This window comes from Pelophylax lessonae, assembly GCF_965119305.1.
Source record: "Pelophylax lessonae genome assembly, chromosome: 1".
Classification (NCBI taxonomy): Eukaryota; Metazoa; Chordata; class Amphibia; order Anura; family Ranidae; genus Pelophylax; species Pelophylax lessonae.
Genome location: NC_138768.1, coordinates 33,008,880 through 33,029,899, shown reverse-complemented (window position 1 = coordinate 33,029,899; position 21,020 = coordinate 33,008,880). Strand labels below are relative to the sequence as shown.

Sequence of the window (21,020 nt, the reverse complement as noted above, 5' to 3'; positions counted from 1 at the left end):
CCACCATAGGGGGGGGGGTAGGATGGGGGGACAGATTCAGGGGGGTGCCTGACAGGAAGGTGGGGAACCTGGGGGTCTGAATGTCCCAAGGAGCGGCCCACGTCTACCCCAAAATCCTCAAGGGGGAGAGGGGGGACAGCTACTCACTATACCAGGAACCAGGCAGGCAACGCTCCAGACAGAACCACCCCTCGCCATTGAAATGGGTGGGCTGTTGGCCAGGAGGAACACTGCGACTCAGGCCGAGACCGGGCTGTATGCAACCTCGTGAGGCGTTTACCTCGCGGCTAGCCCCCGTCTAGTGTGGCTATGTCACAGCCGACCTAGCGCGGCGCTGAGGTATGCATGTGCTCGCTGGCCAGACTGGGGTGACCACTGGATCTAGATTATCCAGCCCGTTGCCCAGTCTGGCAGTTGATTGTAGATCTCACAGGAAAAAACCAGGAGAAGAATTTCTATCTATAAAAAAAAATTGCCAGGACCAGAGATCCCAGCAAGAAACGAGGTTCTTGCTCCTGACGAGGCAGAAAAAAAAAAACTGAATACCTATAGCAGAGAGAGGGAGTATACCCCCTGGGACTGCCCATAGGCGTAGCCAGACTTTTTTTCTGCCTAGTGTTCTACTCCTGTAGGAGGCAGCATAACCCAATGGTTAAGAAGATTAGGAGCTGTGTTTGTCAATGAACAAAAGAGAAATTTCTGCAGCATTGAAGGTCCCAATAAGCACAGTGGCTTCCGGCATCTGTAAATGTAAGAATGTTTGGAACCACCAGGACTCTTCCTAGAGCGGGCCACCCGGCCAAACTGAGCAGTAGGTGGAGAAGGGCCTTAGTCAGGGAGGTGACCAAGAACCGGATGATCACTCTTATAGAGGTCCACCATTTCTCTGTGGAGAGGAGAACCTTCCAGAAGAACAACCATCTCTGCAGCACTCCACCAATCAGGACAGAAGCCACTTCTCATTAAAAGGCACATGACAGCCCACCTGGAGTTTGCCAAAAACCACCTGAAGGACTCTCAGACTACGAGAAACAAAATTCTGTGGTTTGATGAAACAAAGATTGAACTCTTTGGCCTGAATGGCAAGCGTCATGTCTGGAGGAACCCAGGCACCACTCATTACCTGGTCAATACCATCCCTACAGTGAAGCATGGTGGTGGCAGCATCATGCTGTGGGGATGTTTTTCAGCGGCAAGAACTGGGATACTAGTCAGGATTGAGGGAAAGATGAATGCAGCAATGTACAGAGACATCGTAAACCTGCTCCAGAGCGCTCTGGACCTCAGACTGGGGTGAAGGTTCATCTTCCAACAGGACAACGACCCTAAAAACACAGCCAAGATAACAAAGGAGTGGCTACGGGACAACTCTGTGAATGTCCTTGAATGGCCCAGACTTCAATTGAACATCTCTGTGGAGATCTGAAAATGGCTGTGCACCGACGCTCCCCATCCAACCTGATGGAGTTTGAGAGGTCCTGCAAAGAAGAATGGGAGAAACTGCCCAAAAATAGGTGTGCCAAGCTTATAGCATCATACTCAAAAATACTTGAGGCTGTAATTGGTACCAAAGGTGCTTGAACAAAGTATTGAGCAAAGGCTGTGATACTTATGTACATGGGTTTTTTTTTTTTTGTTTTTATTTTTAATAAATTTGCAAAGATTTGAAACAGAGTTCTTACACGTTGTCATTATGGGATATTGTGTCTAGGATTTTGAAGAAAATAATGAATGTAATCAATTTTGGAATAAGGTTGTAACATAACAAAATGTGGAAAAAGTGAAACGCTGTGAATACTTTCCAAATGCACTTTATATGATGGTCATAATATTGGCTAAAGCAGCCTTTCTCAACATGAGTTCCTCCAGAGGTTGCTAGGTGTTCCTTAAGCAATGTGCAACGTTTCATTCAAGATTGAACTTAACTATATACATTTTTTTTCACTTTAGCATTTTTTTGGACTTTATTTTAATTGTACTGTATTCACATTTCCTTGTTAATTTACTTTTGGCGCTACACACTTTTTCTTATAGTTCTTAAAATGAGCAACATCTGCATCTCAGCTAAATTCCCAACTTTACCAATATTTGTAAAAGGGGAATTCTTCCCAATGACTACCAATGTAAGGAGCATTCTTCTCAGTGACCATCACACTAATGTATTGTGAGCTGTACATTGTTAGCAGGGGTTCCTTGAGACTGGAACGTTGTCCTAAGGGTTCCTGTGTGTTAAAAGGTTGAGAAAGGCTGCTCCAATGTCTTTCTATAGTCAGACACAGAAGAGTCAACATTGGAAGCCAACCAGTATTTTTATGGCACATTTCCGAACACACATTCTTCTCAGTGACCATCACGCTAATGTACTGTGAGCTGTAAGTTGTTAGCAGGGGTTCCTTAAGACTTGAACATTGTCTTAAGGGTTCCTGTGTGTTAAAAGGTTGAGAAAGGCTGCTCCAATGTCTTTCTATAGTCAGACACAGAAGAATCAACATTGGAAACCAACCAGTATTTTTTGGCACATTACCAAACACTGCTCTGATATCCTGCAGAACACGCAATGCATGGGTGGCAGTAAAATATCTGAGACCTTCACCTCTCTTTTGCAATAGGAACAATACCGTACATGTAGGTTCCCACTGCTCCTTCCTCCTCCTACTTAGCTTTATTGTGCAGATAGCCGCTCAACCCATTTTTCTAACATGTTTTACCCCCACATATGCTGAAAGGTGAGCTTCTGCCTTACCAGCAGGAGACAGCTGTCACACTGATATCATAGTGCTGTTGATTACACTGGGAGAACTGATTTCCCTGTGTAGACAGTAACCAGAGCAGATTGGTGGTTTCTCTACCATCTCTGGGTAGGCCTGGCCCAGAGGGGTGATTATCACCCCCAGTATGGTGACCTTGTTGCCTGCAAAGCTATAATTACTGTATTTTCTGGCGTATAAGACTACTTTTGAACCTCAAAAAAATCCCCCAAAAATGGGAGGTCGTCTTATACGCCGAGTATAATATCTCCAAGGTAACCTAAGTATAAATATTACCGGTAGATCATGTAATAGGGGGGTCGTCTTATACGCCCAGTCGTCTTATACGCCGGAAAATACGGTACCAGTCTTTGTGGCTTTTGTGATCCCCAGCTGGCTGCTCTGTGGCCCTTCTTAGCTCTGTCTAAAAAAAAAAAAAAAAAAAAAAAAAGCTTTGTAGGGGCTCCTGAATTTTTCCTTTCCAGGTGCCGTTAGGTTGTTTCCAGGGGGGAGCCAGGCTTGGGAATTTTGTCAGAATCTTTGCTGCTTTAAAGAGCTTCCTAATGTGGCCAACTGCGGAGTGCTGTTGATTGTGCTGGGAGAACCGATCTCCCTGTGTACACAGTCACCAGCGAGGTTGGTGCCTCTATCATCTCTGGGTTGGCCTGGCCTGGCCTGTCCCGGAGAGGAGATTATCGCACCTAGTATGGTGACCTTCAGAGGTGGAGGGTGGGTGGCAATACGCTATTTGCAAATGGGAGAGAGAAGAGGGGTATGGAAATTAGAGATTGCAAATGAGGTTTGGACATAGTGGGATGGTTTATGTGGAGGTGAGGACAGGGCTGGCCCAAGACATTGTGCTGCCTGGGTCCAAGAATGAAATGCTGCCCCCCCCTCCCTAAAAAAAAAAAATACACCCACCCAAAGGCTCCTTCATCCATTATTTTATATAAATATAAAATTTTGAAATAATCATATATACTGTTATCTTCTTCCATAACTCCCCATTGGACTGGTCCACCAAACACCCGCTGTCTGTCCTCGGTCCTCCTGTCACTCCTGTGTCTGCCGCGCCCACCCCCTCATACTCATCAGTTTGCACTACAGGCAGTAGTATGAGATGGGGAAATGACACCCATAACGCGCCACAAACTGATGACACACAAAACTGCTGGAAAAAAAATCTTGGGAGTCAATTTGCTGCCAAGTGCTGCCTTGGACCCAGTGGGACCCATGGTAGGGCCAGCCTTGGGTGAGGAGAAATACTAAAAGGGGGGAAAAAAAGGGGGGGCAGGATAAGTTTTAGCAGCAGGGGTGGTGGGCTACTAAATGAACCTGTTAAGCTGGGTAAAGACTAGTAGATATTCTTACAAAGATTCTTGCGGAAAGTCTTCCAAAAAATCTTATGGAAAATTTTTGAAAAAATTCTGAGGAAATCTCTTAGGAAAACCTCAGAACTACTCAAAAGTAGTTCAAAATTCCGTTTTGCTTTTTAACATTCGATTTTGGAATGAATGGACGAAAACCATATACACGGTTAGAAATTTGTACATTCAAGAAAAAATTTCCATCCTGCTCCTTCAAATTTTCTTGCCACTATGGTCGAATTGACCCCCCACCATTTATTAGAAAACCAAATGAACGTTCTTCCAATGAAAAATGTGGAAGGAAATTCTAATAGTGTACACCCAGCTTTACTTTGTCCTCAGTGGGCACGGTACGGTACATTTTTGGGCAGAGTGCAGGTGCAAAGAAGAAGTTGTCACTCATGCCTTTGGCCTAAACCCAAAAAAGTAGTTATGTCAGGAACGTCGGGAATTCCCAAAATTTAAAACTAAATTCAATAATAAAAAGATACCATTGATGATGCCGGTTTTATTACACCACAGCAGCCAATCAGATAGGAGCCGAATTCCGATGAGTAATAAACCTGCTCGACCACAACATTGGTGGCGTTTTATTGCCGTGTCTTTTGCTAGTTTTCTAGAAACTACCTTTCAGTCTTTTTCATTGTTGCCCCCAAATATATAATTACCAGTCTTTATGGCTTTTGTGTCCCCCAGTTGCCTGCTCTGTGGCCCTTCTCAGCTCGGTCTAAAATTATAATTTTTCTGGCGGCTCCTGAACTCTTCCACCCAGGGGTCGTTAGGATGACTCCAGCGGGGAGCCAGACTCGGGCACTTTGTCAGAATCTTCTCTGTTGCGGTAACTAGCTCGTTAAATCCGGCATAAAGGCGTTCGTCTGGCTGTGGAGGAGAGATGGGGTCGTGCACACAATCGAGGCCAAAGCTTGAAATGTGCCCAGGGGAGCCAATCAAAGAGACGGCTGGAAATAGAGTTTAACCCTGTGTGAAGCCTGGAAACAGCCTGCTTTACATTCATACTGAGCAGTTTTTCTTATCATAGTACCCAAAGGAGGCACTGTCCATAGTGCCCCAAGCAGCCAATCAGCATGGTTAGATGTCCTACTAGTACCAAAGATGAATGGGCTTCACCAGACTGACTTTATTTGTAACATGCTACATGCTACACCAAACATGTTACACCAAAGCTCAGTTAGCAGTCTGTCTTGCCGATTTGCATGACTTACTGCTTTCCACAGAAGTAGAATGTCTCCAGCAATCTAATGTCGTGCTGGTGTGATTGACTCATTGCTTTTCCCAGAAGTAGAATGTTTCCTGCAATCTAATGTCCTGCTGGTTGATCTACTCATTGCTTTTCCCAGTAGTAGTATGTCCCCAGCAGTCTAGTGTCTTGCTGCTGTGATTGGCTCGTCGCTTTTCCCAGAAGTAGAATGTCCCCAGCAGTCTTGTGTCTTGCTGGACACAGTGGTGTGACGGAGTCCTCCAGCATGTGGCAAACTGTCCCGTGTGGTTTTGCTCCCTGGATTCGGTGTGGTTTTGCTCCCTGGATTCGGTGTGGTTTTGCTCCCTGGATTCTGTGGTTTTGCTCCCTGGGTTCTGTGTGGTTTTGCTCCCTGGATTCTGTGTGGTTTTGCTCCCTGCATTCTGTGTAGTTTTGCTCCCTGGATTCGGTGTGGTTTTGCTCCCTGGATTCGGTGTGGTTTTGCTCCCTGGATTCGGTGTGGTTTTGCTCCCTGGATTCTGTGTGGTTTTGCTCCCTGGATTCTGTGTGGTTTTGCTCCCTGGATTCTGTGTGGTTTTGCTCCCTGCATTCTGTGTAGTTTTGCTCCCTGCATTCTGTGTAGTTTTGCTCCCTGCATTCTGTGTGGTTTTGCTCCCTGGATTCTGTGGTTTTGCTCCCTGGGTTCTGTGTGGTTTTGCTCCCTGGATTCTGTGTGGTTTTGCTCCCTGGATTCTGTGTGGTTTTGCTCCCTGCATTCTGTGGTTTTGCTCCCTGGGTTCTGTGTGGTTTTGCTCCCTGGATTCGGTGTGGTTTTGCTCCCTGGATTCTGGTTTTGCTCCCTGGATTCGGTGTGGTTTTGCTCCCTGGGTTCGGTGTGGTTTTGCTCCCTGGATTCGGTGTGGGTTTGCTCCCTGGATTTGGTGTGGTTTTGCTCCCTGGGTTCGGTGTGGTTTTGCTCCCTGGATTCTGGTTTTGCTCCCTGGATTCGGTGTGGTTTTGCTCCCTGGATTCTGTGTGGTTTTGCTCCCTGGATTCGGTGTGGTTTTGCTCCCTGGGTTCGGTGTGGTTTTGCTCCCTGGATTTGGTGTGGTTTTGCTCCCTGGATTCGGTGTGGTTTTGCTCCCTGGGTTCGGTGTGGTTTTGCTCCCTGGATTCTGGTTTTGCTCCCTGGATTCTGGTTTTGCTCCCTGGATTCGGTGTGGGTTTGCTCCCTGGATTCTGTGTGGTTTTGCTCCCTGGGTTCGGGGTGGTTTTGCTCCCTGGATTCAGTGTGGTTTTGCTCCCTGGATTCGGTGTGGTTTTGCTCCCTGGATTCGGTGTGGTTTTGCTCCCTGGGTTCGGTGTGGTTTTGCTCCCTGGGTTCGGTGTGGGTTTGCTCCCTGGATTCGGTGTGGTTTTGCTCCCTGGGTTCGGTGTGGTTTTGCTCCCTGGATTCGGTGTGGTTTTGCTCCCTGGGTTCAGTGTGGTTTTGCTCCCTGGATTCTGTGTGGTTTTGCTCCCTGGATTCGGTGTGGTTTTGCTCCCTGGATTCGGTGTGGTTTTGCTCCCTGGATTCTGTGTGGTTTTGCTCCCTGGATTCTGTGTGGTTTTGCTCCCTGGATTCGGTGTGGTTTTGCTCCCTGGATTCTGTGTAGTTTTGCTCCCTGGATTCTGTGTGGTTTTGCTCCCTGGGTTCGGGGTGGTTTTGCTCCCTGGATTCAGTGTGGTTTTGCTCCCTGGATTCGGTGTGGTTTTGCTCCCTGGATTCGGTGTGGTTTTGCTCCCTGGGTTCGGTGTGGTTTTGCTCCCTGGGTTCGGTGTGGGTTTGCTCCCTGGATTCGGTGTGGTTTTGCTCCCTGGGTTCGGTGTGGTTTTGCTCCCTGGATTCGGTGTGGTTTTGCTCCCTGGGTTCAGTGTGGTTTTGCTCCCTGGATTCGGTGTGGTTTTGCTCCCTGGATTCGGTGTGGTTTTGCTCCCTGGATTCTGTGTGGTTTTGCTCCCTGGATTCGGTGTGGTTTTGCTCCCTGGATTCGGTGTGGTTTTGCTCCCTGGATTCTGTGTAGTTTTGCTCCCTGGATTCTGTGTGGTTTTGCTCCCTGGGTTCGGGGTGGTTTTGCTCCCTGGATTCGGTGTGGTTTTGCTCCCTGGATTCGGTGTGGTTTTGCTCCCTGGGTTCGGTGTGGTTTTGCTCCCTGGATTCGGTGTGGTTTTGCTCCCTGGATTCGGTGTGGTTTTGCTCCCTGGATTCTGTGTAGTTTTGCTCCCTGGATTCTGTGTGGTTTTGCTCCCTGGGTTCGGGGTGGTTTTGCTCCCTGGATTCAGTGTGGTTTTGCTCCCTGGATTCTGTGTGGTTTTGCTCCCTGGATTCTGTGTGGTTTTGCTCCCTGGATTCGGTGTGGTTTTGCTCCCTGGATTCTGTGTAGTTTTGCTCCCTGGATTCTGTGTGGTTTTGCTCCCTGGGTTCGGGGTGGTTTTGCTCCCTGGATTCAGTGTGGTTTTGCTCCCTGGATTCGGTGTGGTTTTGCTCCCTGGATTCGGTGTGGTTTTGCTCCCTGGGTTCGGTGTGGTTTTGCTCCCTGGATTCGGTGTGGTTTTGCTCCCTGGATTCGGTGTGGTTTTGCTCCCTGGATTCTGTGTGGTTTTGCTCCCTGGATTCTGTGTGGTTTTGCTCCCTGGATTCGGCGTGGTTTTACTCCCTGGATTCGGTGTGGTTTTGCTCCCTGGATTCGGTGTGGTTTTGCTCCCTGGATTCTGGTTTTGCTCCCTGGATTCGGTGTGGTTTGGCTCCCTGGGTTCGGTGTGGTTTTGCTCCCTGGATTCGGTGTGGTTTTGCTCCCTGGATTCGGTGTGGTTTTGCTCCCTGGATTCTGTGTGGTTTTGCTCCCTGGATTCTGGTTTTGGTCCCTGGATTCAGTGTGGTTTTGCTCCCTGGATTCGGTGTGGTTTTGGTCCCTGGATTCGGTGTGGTTTTTCTCCCTGAATTCTGGTTTTGCTCCCTGGATTCGGTGTGGTTTGGCTCCCTGGATTCGGTGTGGTTTTGCTCCCTGCATTCTGTGTGGTTTTGCTCCCTGGATTCGGTGTGGTTTTGCTCCCTGGATTCGGTGTGGTTTTGCTCCCTGGATTCGGTGTGGTTTTGCTCCCTGGATTCGGTGTGGTTTTGCTCCCTGGGTTCGGTGTGGTTTTGCTCCCTGGGTTCGGTGTGGTTTTGCTCCCTGGGTTCGGTGTGGTTTTGCTCCCTGGATTCGATGTGGTTTTGCTCCCTGGGTTTGGTGTGGCTTTGCTCCCTGGGTTCGATGTGGTTTTGCTCCCTGGGTTCTGTGTGGTTTGCACTGCCAGCAGTGATGTAGTGACAGGCAGATAAACCTCTCGAGCTGACATGGTAGATAATCAGATCTTCATTCTTTGTTTTCTGTTCTAGTTGGATCCCGAGGCCAGCGACACGCTGAAGGAGCTCCAGGTGAAGCTGAACAATGTCTTGGATGAGCTGAGTGCAGTATTTGGAAACAGGTGAGTGGGCAGAGATTGGGCGATAGAGGAGGAGGGAAGGTGCAGGAAGAAGGGAGGAATATGTGAAAGGCTGGAGTCACTGCTTTGAGGGAGAGCTGAGCTAAAGAGTCACTGCTGGGAGAGGGGGGAAGCAGCAGGAGCTGAGCTGAGTCTCTGCTGGGAGGGGGAGCTGAGCTATAGAGTCACTGCTGGGAGAGAAGCAGCAGGAGGGAGTGAGCTGCTGAGTCACTGCTGGGAGAGGATTAGCAGGAGAAACTGAGCTGATTAGTCACTGCTGCAAGGGGGAACTGAGCTAAAGAGTCATTGCTGGGAGAGGAGGAGCTGAGCTAAAGAGTCACTGCTGGGAGAGGGAGGAGCTGAGCTGAGTCCCTGCTGGGAGGGGGGCTGAGCTAAAGAGTCACTGCTGGGAGAGGAGTAGCAGGAGGATCTGAACTGATGAGTCACTGCTGCAAGGGGGAGCTGAGCTGATAAGTCACTGCTGCAAGGGGGAGCTGAGCTATAGAGTCACTGCTGGGAGAGGAGTAGCAGGAGGAACTGAGCTAAAGAGACGCTGCTGCAAGGGGGAGCTGAGCTAAAGAGTCGCTGCTGGGAGAGGGGGGCGCAGGAGGAGCTGAGCTGATGAGTCACTGTTGGGAAAGGGGGGAGCAGGAGGAGCTGAGCCGAGTCACTGCTGGGAGAGGGGGGAGCAGGGGAAGCTGAGCTAATGAGTCACTGCTGGGAGGAGGAGCTGAGCTTCTGAGCTAAGCTGGCTATACACTAGTAAGTCTTCGTATGAAAGTTTTCACAAAAATTCTCGCTACCTTCGATGACTTGATAAATGTCATTTGAATGTTGTTCTAAAATACTTAAAACATTTTTTTGTTCTTAAAAAAGAGAGGGGGGAGCTGAGCTCCAGTCACTGCTGGGAAAGAGGGGGGAGCTGAGCTCCAGAGTCACTGCAGGGAGAGAGGGGGAGCTGAGCTCCAGAGTCACTGCTGGGAGAGAGGGGGGAGCTGAGCTCCAGAGTCACTGCTGGGAGAGAGGGGGGGCTTAGCTCCAGAGTCACTGCTGGGAGAGAGGGGGGAGCTGAGCTCCAGAATCAATGCCGGGAGAGAGGGGGAGCTGAGCTCCAGAATCACTGCTGGGAGAGAGGGGGAGCTGAGCTCCAGAATCACTGCTGGGAGAGAGGGGGAGCTGAGCTCCAGAATCACTGCTGGGAGAGAGGGGGAGATGAGCTCCAAAGTCACTGCTGGGAGAGAGGGGGGAGCTGAACTCCAGAGTCACTGCTGGGAGAGAGGGGGGAGCTGAGCTCCAGAGTCACTGCTGGAAGAGAGGGGGGAGCTGAGCTCCAGAGTCACTGCTGGGAGAGAGGGGGGAGCTGAGCTCCAGAGTCACTGCTGGAAGAGAGGGGGGAGCTGAGCTCCAGAGTCACTGCTGGGAGAGAGGGGGGAGCTGAGCTCCAAAATCACTGCTGGGAGAGAGGGGGGAGCTGAGCTCCAGAGTCACTGCTGGGAGAGAGGGGGGAGCTGAGCTCCAGAGTCACTGCTGGGAGAGAGGGGGGAGCTGAGCTCCAGAGTCACTGCTGGGAGAGAGGGGGGAGCTGAGCTCCAGAGTCACTGCTGGGAGAGAGGTGGAGCTGAGCTTCTTAATCACTGCTTGGAGGGGGAGCTGATAGAGCTGAGCTGCTTCGCCCCCATTGTCACTACGAATTGCACAGGAACGAGCTGTGCATTCCTGCCATTCAATGTAGTGCGATGTGAGCCTGTTCATTTTGAATGGGCATAAATCACACTGCATCAAATGCACTACTTTTGGAAATGCACTGCAACCCGAATAGCATTGTACTTTTGTACCATGCAATCCAATGCAGACAAGCGCACTGCGTTTGGGTTGTCCTTAACTTAACATTGACACATGCTGCAGAACACAACTGCAGTGCATTTTGAATGCGGTGGGGGAAACACGCACTTCATTTTAGCCTAAACCTGGCCTTAGTCACTGCTTGGAGGAGGGAGTAGATAGAGCTGAGCCCTTCAGTAACTGCTGGGAGGTGGGAGCAAAAAGAGCTGAGCTACTGAGTCACTGCTGGGAGGGGGAGCAGAAAGAGCAGAGCTGCTGAGTCACTGATGGCAGAGGGGGCAGAGAGAGCAAAACTACTGAGTCACTGCTGGGAGGTGGAGCAAAGAGTGAATCTCCTGAGTCACTGCTGGGAATGGGAGCAGTGAGAACTGAGCTACTCAGTCACTGCTGGGAGGGGGAGCGTAGAGAACGGAGCTGCTAAGTCACTGCTGGGAAGAGAAACATTCCCCTCATGAGTCACTGCTGGGTGGGAGCGCAAAGAGAGTGGAGCTCCTAAATCACTGCTGGGAGTGGGAGTAAAGAGAGCTGAGCTACTGAGTCACTGCTGGGAGGGGGAGCAAAGTGAATGAAGCTGCTGGGTCACTGCTGGGAGGAGGAGCAGAAAATGTTCTGCTCATGACTCTCTGCTGGGAGGGAGAGCAAAGAGAGGAGCTCCTAAATCACTGCTTGGAATGGGAGCAAAGAGAGCTGAGCTACTCAGTCACTGCTGGGAGGGGGAGCAAAGAGAACAGAGTTGCTGAGTCACTGCTAAGAGGGGGAGCAAAGAGAGCCAAACTACTGAGTCATGGCAAGGAGGAGGAGCAAAAAACACTCTGCTCATGGTGTCAATGCTAGGAGGAAAGGAATAAAGTCAGCTGAACCGATGAGTCACACTTGGGAGGGGGAGCTGAGCTGAGGATTATCTGCTAAGAGGGGAAGCAGGCGAAGCTGAGCTGCTAGTAGAGTGAAGCAAGGAGAGCTGAGCTGCTGAGTCTCTGCAGAGGAGGAGGAATGGGGTGAATTAGGCCCCTGCGACTTGGGACTACAAAGTCACATGACAAGTAGTACTCCATGATTTCCAATGAGTTCCGTTCATATCTGTGCAACTTCAAAATGGTCCCTGCACTACTTTGGTCTGACTTTGATGTGACTTGAGGTCCATAGACCTCTAAATTGCACAGGCATTGCTTCAAGTCGCATGTTTTTTAGGTCTCACAAGTGTGAAAGGAGCCTTAAGCTTCGAGGGCTGAGTCATTGCTGAGAGGGGGAGCAGGAGTTGAGCTGATGAGTCACTGCTGGAAGAGGGAGCTCTGAAAACAGGTTCACTTTACCCCCTGAGTAAACTCTCTGCTGACCTTGTCAGTGTTGGATCAGACGTGACTTTAATGAACAATAAATAAGGGACCGGGCTGCAGTTCAATAAGGTTGCTTTATATACCTGGGAAGATTGTATAGTGTATATGGAAGAACTTCCCCCACACTGGTATTCCAGACCGCTGTACACTGCGACCGTCAGCCGTCCATCCAGGATCTGTAGTGACGGGCCGCACAGGCACATCCAGCTCGTGTCAGAGAGAATCCATCACCGCACTGACCGCAGGCCTCTTCCTTCTCCCTGTCATGGCGGGTATAGAACTCAGATCCAGCCTAATGATTGTCTTAGAATAAAGGATATCACAGCGTGCAGAGTGTACTGTCTGTGATGATGTCACATGACCCAGTGCATATGGTCTGTATAGGTGTCACATGACCCAGGCTGCAGGGTATATGGAATGTTGCTGTATTATATGTGATTTCCTTGTATGACGTTCCCTGTGTTGCGTTTTGCAGCTTTCAGTTTCGGATAGATGAATGTATTAAACAGATGTCGGAGATTCTCGGCCATGTGAAGGGCACCGGCAATGTACCAGCTAACGCCAGGAACACCGTGGCACAGGATGCCGACAATGTACTGCGCCCCCTGATGGACTTCTTGGATGGCAAGTGAGTAGTGTGACCGGGGCTTTTCTTCTCAGGTAATAGGTGCAGGTGCTGTCCCCCTTCCAAGTCACTCCTGGTCTCCACCCCCTACCCGCCTCCAAGTACCATCCATTGGTTCCACCCCCTACCCACCTCCAAGTACCGTCCATTGGTTCCACCCCCTACCTGCCTCCAAGCAACTTCCATTGGTTCCACCCTCTACCTACCGCCAAACACTGTCCCTTGGTTCCACCACCTACCCACCTCCAAGCACCGTCCATTGGTTCCATCACCTACCCGCATCCAAGCATCGTCCATTGGTTCCACCCTCTACCTACCGTCAAACACTGTCCCTTGGTTCCACCACCTACCCACCTCCAAGCACCGTCCATTGGTTCCATCACCTACCCGCCTCCAAGCACCGTCCATTGGTTCCACCCTCTACCTACCGCCAAACACTGTCCCTTGGTTCCACCACCTACCCACCTCCAAGCACCGTCCATTGGTTCCACCCACTACCTGCCTCCAAGCACCGTCCATTGGTTCCACGCCCTACCCTCCTCCAAGCACCATCCATTGGTTCCATCCCCTACCCACCTCCAAGCACCGTCCATTGGTTCCACCACATACCCGCCTCCAAGCACCGTCCATTGGTTCAGCCTCCAAGCACCGTCCATTTGTTCCACCCCCTACCTGCCTCCAAGCACCATCCATTGGTTCCACCACATACCCGCCTCCAAGCACTGTCCATTGTTTCTACCATCTACCCACCTCCAAGCACTATCCATTGGTTCCACCACCCACCCACCTCCAAGCACCGTCCATTGGTTCCACCCACTACCCGCCTCCAAGCACCGTCCATTGGTTCCACCCACTACCCACCTCCAAGCACCGTCCATTGGTTCCACGCCCTACCCGCCTCCAAGCACCATCCATTGGTTCCACCACTTACCCGCCTCCAAGCACCATCCATTGGTTCCACCACTTACCGCCTCCAAGCACCATCCATTGGTTCCACCCCTTACCCACCTCCATGCACCATCCATTGGTTCCACCACTTACCCGCCTCCAAGCACCATCCATTGGTTCCACAACTTACCCGCCTCCAAGCACCGTCCATTGGTTCCACCACTTAACCGCCTCCAAGCACCATCCATTGTTTCCACAACTTACCCGCCTCCAAGCACCGTCCATTTGTTCCACCCCCTACCTGCCTCCAAGCACCATCCATCGGTTCCACCCCCTACCCGCCTCCAAGCACCATCCATTGGTTCCACCACATACCCGCCTCCAAGCATCGTCCATTGTTTCCACCCTCTACCCGCCTCCAAGCACTCTCCATTGGTTCCACCACCTACCCACCTCCAAGCACCGTCCATTGGTTCCACCCACTACCTGCCTCCAAGCACCGCCCATTGGTTCCACGCCCTACCCGCCTCCAAGCACCCTTTATTCCACTCCCTACCAGCCTCCAAGCACCATCCATTGGTTCCACCCCCTACCCGCCTCCAAGCACCGTCCATTGGTTGCACGCCCTACCCACCTCCAAGCACCATCCATTTGTTCCACCTCCTACCCGCCTCCAAGCACCGTCCATTGGTTCCACCCCCCCCACCCACCTTCCAGTGCTGCCCCTTTTAGAGAACAAAGTATAATTTTGTGGTGCTAAGTATTTTGTATAGAGTTTACTAATGATAACACGAAAAGCTTTAAAACCAATCCTCCCAGCAACACTAGATTTCCCCCAGCCACGCTAGATCCCCCCCAGCAACACTAGTTTCCCCCAGCAACACTAGATATCCAATACAGCAACACTAGATCCCACCCAACAACACTACACCCCCCCAATCAACACTAGATTGCCCCCAGTAAAACTAGATCTCCCCCCCCCCCCCAGTAACACTGGATTCCCCCAGCAACAGTAGACCCTCTGCAACAAAATACCCCCTCAATAACATTAGACTCCTGCCAGAAACAATAGATCTCCCAGCAGCCAGGATCAATAAGACCCTCAAGCTACCAGAAACAATAGATCTCTACCTCAATAGTGGATCCCTCCCAACAACGATTGAACCCCCAGCAACCGTAGATCCCCCACAAAAAAACATAGACTTCCCCAGACAACACTAGATGCACCAGCAACAACAGATCCCCCAGCAACACTAGACCCTCTGCAACAAAATAGCCCCCCGATCAGCAACAAACGATCCACCCCAGCAACATTAGACTCCTACCAGAAATAATATATCCCCCAGCATCAATAAGACCCCCAAGCTGCCAGAAACAATAGATCTCTACCTCAAAAGCGGATCACTCTGAGAAACGACTGACACCCCCCCCCCCAGGAACAGTGCATCCACGCCAGTAAAAAAATACTTCCCCAGCAAGAATAGTTCCCCCTGCAACAGTAGATCCCCCAGCACCCCTTGTCGTTACATAAAGTCAGTGTTGGAGGTGCTGGAACTGCGTTCCCCCGCATTCCCATTGTAAAAAATCCTGACTGTGACTATTTTCTTTCCAATGCAGACTTTTACACATGAGAGAATAATGTATTCTCTCCGTGCATGAAAGGAAACCTTTTATTTCATATATTTCCCCTCACAAAATACCCCCCGCAGTGCAGATTTTCCTAGGATCATATTATGTAGAAGCTGACCCATCCTCCTCTCTCCTCAGCCTGACGCTATTCGCCACAGTGTGCGAGAAGACGGTGCTGAAACGCGTTCTGAAGGATCTGTGGCGGGTGGTGATGAACACGATGGAGAAGATGATTGTCCTGCCACCTCTTACAGACCAGTCGGTGAGTGTCAGCTCCCTGGGCCAGGGTTGACATGCTGCCAAAGCTTGCTGTGCCCCCTCCCCCATCTGTCCAGTACCCAGCAGTGCAGGATCTTTCTGCAGACACAGCTGGGGGTCTTATGTAATAGAAATTCTCCCGAGACGGGTCATCCTCTGGTATGTGAGCAATTCTGCACATCGCCGGGGATGCCGAGTCAGGACAAAGCTGCAGCTGGGACTCTGAGATGGCAGAGAAGGGGGTTTGCCTGGCACGGCGCCAACAGCTGCATTCACATCACGCAGAGACTTACCTGGGTGATTTCTTTGTCTCTGGGGTTCAGCAAAGAGATACCGGAGGTTAAGTTTTTTTTTTTTTTAGTTTTTTTTTTTTTTTTTTGGCCCTTCCAGGTATGTAACGGACTGAACTCAACCACTTTAAGACCGGGCCTATTTTTGACACTTTTTGTTTACAAGTTAAAATCTGTATTTTTTGCTAAAAAACTACTTAAAACCCCCAAACGTTATATATATTTTTTAGCAAAGACCCTGGAGAATAAAATGGCAGTCATTGCAATATTTTTTGTCACGCGGTATTTGTGCAGCGGTCTTTCAAACGCCTTTTTTTTTTTGAAAAATCTAATTTCACTGCATTTAAAAAAACTAAACAGTAAAGTTAGCCCATTTTTTTTTTTGTATATTGTGAAAGATGATGTCACGCTGAGTAAATAGATACCCGACATGTTACGGTTTAAAATTGCGCACACCCGCGGAATGGCAACAAAATACGGTCAATAAAATCTCCATAGGCGACGATTTTAAATTTTTTAACATTACCAGTTTAGAGTTAGAGTGTAGCTCTTTTTTTTTTTAATTATTGCTCACGCTCTGGCGATCGCGGCGATACCTCACACGTGTGGTTTGAACAGCGATTTCATTCGCTGCTCAACTTCCGTGTACGTTTTTTTTGTGCGCGAGCTAACAGTGATGGGGGCGGCTAAAATTTTATTTATTTTTTTTCCTATTTATTTTATTTTTTTTTTTAACTTTATTACAGGTTTTTAAAAAAAAAAAAAAATCTGATCACTTTTTTATTGCTGTCATAAGCAATGTAAACATCCCTTGTGACAGTAATATGCAGTGACAGGTACACTTTATGGAGGGATCAAGGGTCTAAAAGACCCCAAACCCCTCCACTGCACTTCCATGTATTAAAAACTGCATTTTTGAATATGTACTGTCACTTTTTGAATCTCCCGCCTTTAGCAGCCGAGTAACCCGGATGTGACGTCATGGACGCCGCCTCCGGGTTACGTCATCGGAGACCCAATCTAAGCCGCATCTGGCTTAGATTGGGACTCCATCCAGCCGGCAGACATGCCGGCTGGGTGCTCGGGTCTCTCGTGGGACGGGAGACCCGTGCAGAGCCATGGAAGGGGGGAGGGAATGTCCCCTCCTACTTGCCGGGGTAACGATCGAGCGGCTCCCGAGCATCGGTCATTACTGCTGGAAAGCCGACCGCCGACTCGAAAAAACCGTACCGGGATAATGCCTCTATCTATCATCCCGGTACAACCACTTAAAGTCAGCCGACGTAGGGCTACATGGCTGGTTGTAAAGTGGTTAAAGGACGGCTTCACATTTAGCCCCACCACCCCACACGAGGTCGGGTACTGTACCTGGCAAGTGTGCCCACTGCTGCTCTTTTTATTCCTGCTGCTGGTCTATACTCCTCTGGAAAGCTGAAGGCCGCCATGAGTACAGCCCAGCCATAAGAATGAATGGGGGCATACGTGCATACTAAGCATTGACCCCCGGGGCAGGCCACACAGCTCAGGAGAATTTACCCCCTTCATGCCTAAGCAGGGCCACTGATAGAGGGGAGCACCAGTCCTCCTGTAGGGGCCCGGGCACAGAGGGGGGCCCATCAGCACGGGGAATCGGTGCGGTCGTGTGGAGGGGCAATTACAGAAGGAAGCCCTGTGCGGCTCTCTGCAGCAGCTGAAAGCCAGTTTCTTCCCCTGTTGCCAGCTTTCAGCTACTGCAGGGAGAGACACAGACACAGGGCATCGTTACTGTAATTGCTTCTCCGACACCGACCCCCCTCCCTGTTCTGCCTGCTTCTGATCCCCCCCTCCCCCTTCCCGCAGCGCTGCAGGCTTTCCTGTCCTGTGAAAAAATAACAATTGTAATAAATAATTCCAAAAAAACTAGAACTTACTGCGCATGCGCCATGCGTTCCAACATGGCCGCCATGCGTTCCAATTAGTTTCCTAATGTGACAGAACACGAAGCAGCTGCGGACATCTTCTTACACCCAAGTCTTGAATTTTACATTTATTTTAGCAGTAAACTCACCTTATAGACTGAATAACGAGATTACATTTCTATTATTATTGTAATATAGTAAATATAGAAGATGTAGAAGGTGGCAACGGCCATCTTGGTACACCCCGCACTGCTCAGTGACAATCTGATTATATAGTGAAAGAGACTGTTTCACTCGGTGGTGGTGAAATAATCTATTTTTAGTATTTTTTTTTTTGGGGAATGTTATATAGCAGAAAGTGAAATATATTGTTTTTTTTTCAGAATTGTCGCTCTTTTTTTGTTTATAACGCAAATAATAAAAATCGCAGAGGTGATCAAATACCACCAAAAGAAAGCTCTGTATGTGGGAAAAAAAGGACGTCAATTTTTTATTTGGGTACAGCGTCACACGACCGATTTTTTATTTTTTTCAATTACTTTCTTTATTATAATTAATTACAAAGTTTACAATCATCACCACATTTATCATCAACAAGGAAAAAATGATAATACAAATTACCATTTCATCTACTTGGATCTGTTCTATCTCGACCATTTTTTATCCTAGATGATTGTTTATATCAGAATACGCTATGACATCCATTTTTCTTTTATATATGGAACAAAAGCCACATCAAATCATAAAGACAGACTTAGTATAACAAAACTAAATGAGACATGACAAACAAACAGACAAAAAAAAAAATGGGGGATGTGGGGGGGGGGGGCATGTGGGGGTAAAGAGGGGAGGGTAGGGACAAGAGGGGAAGGCGATAAGGGATCCATTAGGGAAAAAATGGAAAAAACTTCCATGTATATAAATATTTTTCTATTTTTATCTGTTATTACTTAGGCTCTTTATCTCCTCAAGTTCTATTCTGACAAATCACACTCCTTTGAACAGACAAAGTTATTCCATTTACTCCATCTCAGGATATATATATATGTATATATATATATATATATATATATATATATATATATATATATATATATATATATATATTTTTTTTTTTTTTTTTTAACACTTTGGTTTGTTTCCATTTTCCTCTCCTGCAAGAAGAAGAAGATGCAATGAATCTTCCTCTTCATTTAGAAGAGGAAATAAACACAGGGGCGGGCTCACAGTAACTGATCACTGTCATAGCCAATCAAAGGCTATCACAGTGATCTGGTGACCCGCAGCCGACAGTCCCAGGTCGCGATCGTTAGTACGAGGCCCGGGGCTCTCAGGTTGAGCTTGGTCTCTGTGCTGGGAGTGCGCTGTGCGGCACACTCCCAGCATAAAGGGAGATACGCATATATATATATGCAGCCCCACGGGAAAAATCCCACTTCCGGGAGGCGGCATATATGTGTTACGCCATCGTGAAGGGGTTAAAGAGACCAAGTCACAACAGGATTAAATATTTAGTCTTCAATTGTTATATAATTAGAGTATCGCGTAAGTAAGATTTGTATGTGGCCCCTTTTCTGCTTTACTTACGTGGTCTGAAGAAGACCGTTCAGCTTGAGGGTAAGGGGGGTCACCTGAAGTCTGACTGTTGCAGCCCAACCTGTCTCCCAGCTCCTAAGGGCACATGACCTCTCAAAATATGGAGCCATTGGAGTAATGCTTTGATCAGACCATGCCATCTGACCAGGGATGGTTAAACAATTGCATAGAAGTTTGTAAATGTAGCCAGGAGGTCACAAAGTAGTTGTTCTAAGAATATAGTGAAGCCACTGGATACCAGCCAGGCAACTCGAATTTTAAACGTTTTCCACCAAAGCAGCATGCTTTTTTATTTCATTACAGGTCTCCTTTAAAGCCCAACCAAATTTGCTTATATCTGCTTAACATGCATGTACCGGATGCATAAAGTCCTGCAGAAAGCAGTCCCATCCTGAGTAGAAAAAGCCAAGCGTGCTGTAGAGCAGGGGTCCTCAACTCTGGCCTACAGGGCCCACTAACAGGCCAGATTTTAGGTATTACCTTGGGGAGATGCAGACTAGAGTACTGCAATCACTGAGCAGCAAATGATATCCCCTGGGATGTATTTCAGTTATCTTGAAAATCTGGCCTGTTAGTGGGCCCTGTAGGCCAGGGTTGAGGACCACTGCTGTAGAGAAAGACTTTGTTCTGTAGGTGGAAGCAGTGGTCTCTCTGCTGAGGTTCAACATGCCCATGCCCAACATGCTGAGTAAGAGCTAGAGCTCTGCGTCAATAGGGAGCATGAGTTGATGGCAAAGCTGTAAGTCTGACTTAGATGGGAAGGGAGGTGTGTGGGGGGGGTGGTGTTTGACCTCTGGTGGAAAGTTATATGTAGAAAGCTAGGCAGTTGGACATTTAGAAATTGTAGAAGCTTTTGTTTATACCAGAGTTCTGGTCTTCCATGGTCTTTTTGAGATGCCTCCCGTACATACAGGTCATCTGAGAGATGGTCAACAGAGGGTAGGAGTGGATACACTGCACAAAGCCTCTCTTACTTTGTTTTCCCTTTTCTTTGGGTCCTGCTGTGTGTCTGACAGATGATGGTAAGTTTTGGGGGGAGGCATCACCCCTGTGTCTGTGCAACAAACACAACTACCCGCCAAAAGGCCCATGTTCTAACCTTGCATATGTACAAAGGTCACTCACTGCAAAAAGCCCTTCAACACTCATGGCGCTCCTGAGAAATGCTTGCTATGAGTGCTTCAGATGGAGCCATTGTTAACCCAGGAGGAAGACAGGGTGTCCTTATAAAGGTGTCCTACCCACAGTCCTGAGTGAGTGTTGTGGGAGGAAGTTTCCCAGATCTCTCCACAGACAGGCAGGAGAGAGGAATATTGGAATATGTCGCCCATTCAGTGACAGGTTCTTTTGATAGCCAAATCCCCAACACAATGCACCTTCTACATGCTCCCACACTGCCCTGTTTACTTAGGGAGCACTAAGTCCAATCTCTGCTGGAGCTTACACAGGGTTAATGACCCTCTCTCCTCCCCACGACAGTTCATGCCCGGGCAATTGGCCAATTACTGCCTAATGGGAGGAAGGGGAGAAGGTCACATGCTTCTGCATCGTTGGAAGTACTGGGTTTTTTCAAGGACAGGTGAATGGGGGGGGCTTTAAAGCGACCCTGTGTTTGCTTTGACTGGGAAACCTGATTGGGTTTCTTTAGTTTTTAATGCTCACTTGTAGTGATATTTAAGCAGTCTGGAAATTTTCTGTAACGGGAATTGCTGATGTTTAAGCTTTTGAATTTCCTTCCGTACCCTGACATAGCTTGCATCACCCGACTCTTTCATCCCAAGTAGTAAAAATCCATTAGTGAACAGTCATCCTGCTGAAAAATCTGTCCCTCCTGGGGTAATTCT

The 21,020-nt window shown here is 48.8% G+C and overlaps 1 protein-coding gene across 1 annotated transcript in view; it reads left to right on the top strand.

Moving 5' to 3' along the window:
* UNC13B (unc-13 homolog B) overlaps nt 1–21,020 on the top strand; it is a 703,803-nt gene that overhangs the window by 661,364 nt on the left and 21,419 nt on the right. Inside the window, exons 31-33 of the mRNA XM_082256386.1 lie at nt 8,731–8,819; nt 12,468–12,620; nt 15,273–15,396. Of these exons, the coding sequence (XP_082112512.1) occupies nt 8,731–8,819; nt 12,468–12,620; nt 15,273–15,396 (366 nt within the window). The remainder of the gene's footprint in view (nt 1–8,730; nt 8,820–12,467; nt 12,621–15,272; nt 15,397–21,020) is intronic.